This window comes from Psilocybe cubensis, chromosome 9 (assembly GCF_017499595.1).
Source record: "Psilocybe cubensis strain MGC-MH-2018 chromosome 9, whole genome shotgun sequence".
Classification (NCBI taxonomy): domain Eukaryota; kingdom Fungi; phylum Basidiomycota; class Agaricomycetes; order Agaricales; family Agrocybaceae; genus Psilocybe; species Psilocybe cubensis.
Genome location: NC_063007.1, coordinates 2,275,615 through 2,282,010, shown reverse-complemented (window position 1 = coordinate 2,282,010; position 6,396 = coordinate 2,275,615). Strand labels below are relative to the sequence as shown.

The 6,396-nt window shown below is 39.9% G+C and overlaps 2 protein-coding genes across 2 annotated transcripts; both read right to left on the bottom strand.

Annotated features, from left to right (window-relative positions):
- Window positions 1-1,096: 1,096 nt before the first annotated feature.
- Window positions 1,097-2,068, bottom strand: JR316_0010137 (uncharacterized protein; the record flags this gene model as incomplete). Its single annotated transcript, XM_047895811.1, has 2 exons — window positions 1,097-1,876; window positions 1,910-2,068. 2 exons carry the CDS (start codon window positions 2,066-2,068, stop codon window positions 1,097-1,099), a joined length of 939 nt encoding a protein of 312 aa, XP_047745530.1.
- Window positions 2,069-4,998: 2,930 nt separating this feature from the next.
- On the bottom strand, window positions 4,999-6,196 carry JR316_0010136 (uncharacterized protein; the record flags this gene model as incomplete). Its single annotated transcript, XM_047895810.1, has 5 exons — window positions 4,999-5,019; window positions 5,266-5,535; window positions 5,596-5,708; window positions 5,786-5,900; window positions 6,002-6,196. The coding sequence occupies 5 exons, from the start codon at window positions 6,194-6,196 to the stop codon at window positions 4,999-5,001; spliced, it is 714 nt and encodes a 237-aa protein (XP_047745529.1).
- Window positions 6,197-6,396: the final 200 nt, after the last annotated feature.

The following is a 6,396-nucleotide window of genomic DNA, read 5'->3' as shown; positions in this document are numbered from 1 at the left end:
CCATTGTGCAAGCGCTATCAACTACGTACCTAGTTACAAAACCTGCATCAATTGTACGTACTACAATATTCAACTTGCTATTTTTATACTCACCATAAACGAGTCTCAGGGACTTCACATTTTCAACGGAAAATCATGTCATACACTTCGGACTTCAGACGCTTCGTGCTCGCTTATCCCTGCGCCCTACGTTCTATAACTAGGTCGCCGAGTAGCTCACACTGCCCCGAGCTCGCCTGCTTCAACAGGTTATGGGCCCCGCGCTCTAAGCGCTCCAATTCCGTGTTTTGCGAACCAAGTTGCTTTCTGCATAGTTTCACAAAACGGTCATTTTAGTCTTTTTTGCTTTTTATCCTCTACCAGGCCCGGCCATACATTGCCGCTGCTAGTAGGGTTGAACGAGCACGCCTTACGCGACTTGTTAACCTCGGTTGAGGGGGCCCCCGTCGCCTAATCCCCGAGTTATTTCTAGTTAAAAGTAACCCTTTTAAATTAGGCTAGTTTAACTTCGTCTTTTCAACTTCGTTAATGCGATGTTCGGCGAGTTATTTGGAGTTTCAAAGGACCTTAGGACCCTTCTTATCAACAGCATCAAAGGCAAGACCCTTACTGTTGACGAATTCAAAGCTTCATTGGCAAACGGCAACTTAAAGCTTTCCGATAAGGAAGTTCTAGACATCATTCGCAGTGCCGAAAAGGACATACCTGTTCAATACATGCACAAGACCAATTCAGTCAAATCCCTTTGCGCTCACAAGCCCCTTTTTCGAATCACATTAATGTGTAATGGTCACAAACTCAATGCCTTAATTGACAGTGGATCTATGCAGAACATTTTAAGCGAACAAGCTTGGAAAAAGATTGTCAGGTTGCCGATGGACAGCCGGAACACTATTGTTATGGCTGATATTCATGGCGGCAAATCTCACAAGTTTGGATTCGTTAGAAATGTTTAACTTGATATTGGTACAGTCAGGACGCATGCTCATTACTATGTATTTGACAAAGTCCAGTTTGATATACTCTTGGGACGTCCATGGACCCGTGACAACTATGTGAACATTCTAGAACAACCCAAAGGGACCTTCATTGCCTTCTATGACTTCAAAGATCCTACACGTGAGCAGAAATTCCTTGTGACAGTGGGTTCCAACTTGATGGCGCAAAGATAGTAAATGGCGTACAAAAAATCATGGATGGTGAGCTTCGACATCTGCTTGATCAAGTTCTCCACTTTGTTGTCCTTGTGCGCTTGCTTCTCTTCCTTTTCTAGATCCTGAAAGATGTGCTTGGTCTCTTCCGGGGGATTGTATGGACGTTCACAAGCATCGCACGTCTCGATGTTAGGAAACATCTCCTGTAAGTACTTCTTGATCTTGTCGAAGACTGATGAATGTTCAGGATACGAATTCTTTGGGGGAATAAGAGATGTGAAGGGGCGTGCAGAGGGATTGTCAAGGATTTCAACATCAAAGCGGTCTTGTTTGAAGATGATTTTAACTGCCTTGGTAACGTCTTCAATAGAAAAAGGTGAGGAGAGGTCGATATGAGGATTAAAGACCATAATCTTGCTTTTGAGTGCAGGTCGGAGGGATTCATTGATTCCTAGCCAGAAGTATTGATTGTATTCCGTCTTGGATATCTTGTTGTTGTTGAGAAGCCAACCAGCGATGCAAATGTATTGCTTCTGATACTCGCGGAAGTCGTTGAGAGAGCGCATAGAAAGATTGGAGTGTTGGAAAGCGTAAGCACGAAGAGTACTCAACATGAACTTCTGTGTTGTCCTAGCATAGTCAAAGATCTTGAGCATATCAGTCTTGAGTCGTTCCCATTGCTTGGCATGATGGCTGGGTAAACCTTCAATGATTTCTCTGCTCTCTTGGTTGCAGCATTAAACCATGTATCGTACTTTGTCATTGTCGAGAGTGACATTGTACTGATCAAAAATGCGGTCGCAGTGATCCAAAAAGTTCTTGACATCGACATAGGATCTAGTGAATTTTGGAGCAGCACTAGATTTAGGAATGGGCATATTGACAGGAGTATGTTGGATGATGGTGGTAGCCATAGTGGGAGTAGAGGATGGAAGCGGATTGCCAGAATTGGTCATAGCGTAAACCAGTTACAGAGTCAGAAAGTGTTGCCTAGAGTTGTTGCCTAGAGTTGCCTAGAAAATAAACCAGAGAAGCAAAGGATGGTGAAGGTGAAAGTGTCCTTAAATTGACAATCTTTCTGAAGCTTGGAATGAAGCTATACGTTGCGAGAGTATTGACTGAATCGAGGATGAAAGACTAAGTCTGTCTCGAATGAAATCGCTCCAGATGAGTTGACGGAGGGAAAGAAAGTCTTGGATCCACTCCTAACAGCGATGGTTGGAAGGTATAGAAAGAGTAGGAGCGGTGACAGATTGGATGGGGGAGAGGAAGTAGGAAGTACTGGAAGTCTGGATAGACGTGGGATGATCAACGCTGGGAAGAAGAAGCATTGGAGGAAAAGGAGGACTGGTCTTGGATAAAATCCTCTGTCAATGGAAGGCAAGATGATTTTGGATGAATGGAAGTAAACTGGGTCTTGTCGGAGGGTGGAACTAATGACTGAATTAGACTTGGACTTGGGATTGGGCTTGGGCTTGGGCTTGGAATTGGAATGAATCAATGTGGATTGATTTGAAATTGACCTGACTTGGATGAAAATTGACTTGCTTTGAAGAAAGTGGAGACTGGGTGTAACTTTCCTGTCATTTTATGTAATTCTACTATAGCTTTTATACTAAAAGTTACATGAACAAAATACCAATCTGAGCTACTAAAAACCGAGTCATATACTGTACAAAGTGTCAAGAATGAGGCTACGCAAGTGTAACAATAAGCAAGAACAATAAGACATGTCAATATCAACATGACGACAGATAAGAAATGAATAGGATGAGTAAGAAAGAAGTGTATGACGAAGGTGAATGGTAATACAGATTAGATAAAAGAAGCAAGGATGAGTCAAAAAGCATAGAAGATTGGTAAGACAAAGACAATAAAAGCGCAACAGACAATAGAAAAGATATAAATAAACACAAAAGGATGAGTAAGACAAACCAAAAATAAGATAAGATGAGTAATCCGCAGTCTGACGCTGAGTAAGACCATTGAGTTGATAAAAATAGAGTTGACAGTCCGGCTATGCAAGGCAGTGTAGAAAGCTGTGCAGTTTGATGGTTGACTAATCCGTTGCATAGCCTTGATGATCCGACAAATTGACATGATCCGGAATAATGTGGCTCCCATGTGACGAGTGTTGATAAGATAAGATGAGTGGATGACTTATGGAAAGAATGACTGCTTGGGTTGAGGGTGTCGTGTGTAGATCCAAAATGAACATCTCATCTCCAATCAGGATTGGGGTATGATAGCGGATTATTGTTTTGAAAAGGATCTGAAAGGTTTTTGCCTAGGTAGGAACAGGACTCAGTAATCATTATAAGAGTCTGTCCGGTAACAATAATTCCGTAGGAATTATTCAAATGATGGCAATCTCAAATATGATGGCTGATGGGAACAATTCTCACTTCCCAAAAATGGAAATGCGTGACACGTCCGATAAGCTATCTATCCTTTTGTACTTGTTGCTATTAAGTTTTAACCATTTTGCCAATGCCTTGAGGTCTTTCATTACACCAGCATCAACTCATCATAGCTGCTGCATACCTAGTTAATGTTGTAGGCATTACTGCAACACTGTATGCATTCCCCTTTTACTGGAAACAACTCTATCACACTTCAAAGTTAACTGGAGAGGAATGGGTAAAAGAGCTGATCCAAGGTCATCCGGATTGTATATGGACAGAGCTAGGAATGCATGTATATATGTTTCTAGCATTTGTTCATGAACTACGAACTGTTTGTGGGCTAAATGACTCTAGGCATGTAGGGTTGAATGAACAAGCAGCAATATTTCTCTATATGTGTGTTACTGGTTTATCAGTTAGGCATGTTGGGGAAAGATTTCAACGGTCAAATGATACAATATCAAAGTATGTTGCTAATTTTTGACATGGTTTTTAAAATTAACTTGAATTTAATATATTAAATATTTGCGCAAAATTCTTGATGCTGTATCTTCTGGACCATTCTATCAGAAATATGTCCAGCTTCCAAGTGTTAATAATAACACACCCGAGTTTATATGTGGAAGCTCCAAATTCTATCCTTTTTTTCAACATGCTATTGGAGCAATGGACGGCACACACATTAATTGCAATCCCTCAGCAGAAGATTGACATGCTGCACGTAATCGCAAAAACGGGGTTTCACAGAACTGTCTTGCATGTGTTTCCTTTTCTATGTGATTTCTTTATTTTGTCAATGGCTGGGAAGGCTCAACAGCAGATGCTATAATGTATGCAACCTCGTGACTAGTGGATTTAACAATACCTTCTGGAAAATTCTATCTTCCGGATGCTGGATTTGGACTTTGTGATGCATTGCTTGTTCCTTATTGTGGAGTCCAATATTATTTAGCAGAATGGGGAAGAGTACAACTCCGGTACGTAAATAATATTTTCATAATAAGAATCTGTAAAATTTATGAATAACTTAGACCTACAAATAAAGAAGAATTATTTAATTTGCGGCATTCATCCGCTCGGAATGTGGTTGAAAGAGTTTTTAGTGTTTTAAAAAAACGCTGGAATATTCTTACCCGACCACCACAATTTTCAATGGCAATTCAAGCCCAAATTCCTTCTGGCCTTGCATCAATTTATAATTTTATTATGGATACTGACTCAATTGATATTGACAACTACCTAAGTGGAAATCTTGAAAGCGACTTAGACCCCAATCCAGGAATAGTTATTGAACACGAATTTGGAACATTGGCTAATTGATCAGTAACTAACCAGGAAAAAACTCGGGCAGCTTTAAATTGGGATCAAATTGCACAGGCAATATGGGATGATTATCAAGAAAAGTTGCATTTACGGTTATCTCAAGTTGAAGTATAAAATCACTTCATATAAACGATTGACTATTAGTGAGTGTATATAAAATATAATGAATGTAGATATAAATAAATGTAAGGTAGTTAAACAAGTGAAACATGTAAAATCGGGAATCACAACACTTCAGTAAATGCTGCTAAACCTTCAAGCTGAATCCTAACCTATTCACGACAAACATCTATCTCCGTAAGTGCTAAATAAGTATCAACAGAACTTGGATCATTCTTTAAAAAGTCAACAAAAATAGCGCACTGCTTGGTTGTAAGCCAGACCTTTTTATGCGTAAGAACAGAAGTAATTGCTTGGATTAAGGGAGTAGTGGAAATAACTGGAATAGAAGGTGTGGAAGAAGCCGGTACAGGTGCTGTAGAAGGTTGGGCAAATGCTATAGCAAGAATAGTATTGAAAGCACCAAGTGATTCAGCCATACTCATTAGCGCAGCAGCACCATTAAATGAACAATGGTGCTTTGCAGCTACTGGAGTGGGCATGGCTGGCTCTCGTTTTTGCTTGGCATTTAACCCAGTTGAGGAATTCAAAGTCTATATAAATAAGAACAAATTTAGACCAAATATTAGACTAATAAAATAATTGTGACACACCTCTTCAGTTTCCGAGTCTGAAGACTCCTTGGCAGAAATAATACCCAAATTACCACGATCAGATCTAACCAATGACAATGTACACGGCTGAGATGATGGTGAAGAAGCTCTGGCTGTAGATGATAATGGACAAAAAACATTGGAACCAGAAAGAGATCCTGGCATAAGCTGATCCATTTGGTACAAATACGGCCAGCCCTTGTTGTGAAATGGCTTAGCCTCTGGGTGCATTCTAACATAGTCATCCCAAGATGATGCCGTATGGATATCAATTGATGCACTAGTAGAGTCATCCCATGTCCATCCTGAAACAAGTTAAATAGCATGAATAATGCGATAAATCTTGCAAAACTATAAGAAAATATTAAGTTAGATTAATTCTAAATAAAAAACATTTGCAACGCACCATGGAATATTTGTTCATGCATGACTTTGCATTTTTAATAGCTTTGCGCTTGTGAAAAGGCCCAATGTGTAAGGCTGCCTTTTGGAAAGTAGCTGATTTAAAACTGCCATCATCACCGGCCTCTGCCTTATAATCAACAAGAAATTTCATGAAGCTGAGCTCCTCTTGAGCTGTCCAGGAAGCAGATAGGGACATTGGAGAAATCAGAAACAATGATACAAGAGGAAGAAGGGGGTGAGAAACACTACTCACCTAGTCATCAGGTTTAAATATGATGCTACACCTTTGATTCATGGGTAAAGGGCACAAAACAGCTGTATTTTATTTAACTACATTAAATACACATGTAAACTATGTTTAGATTCTGTAAATGCAAAGGGAATGAGGTGAACGTA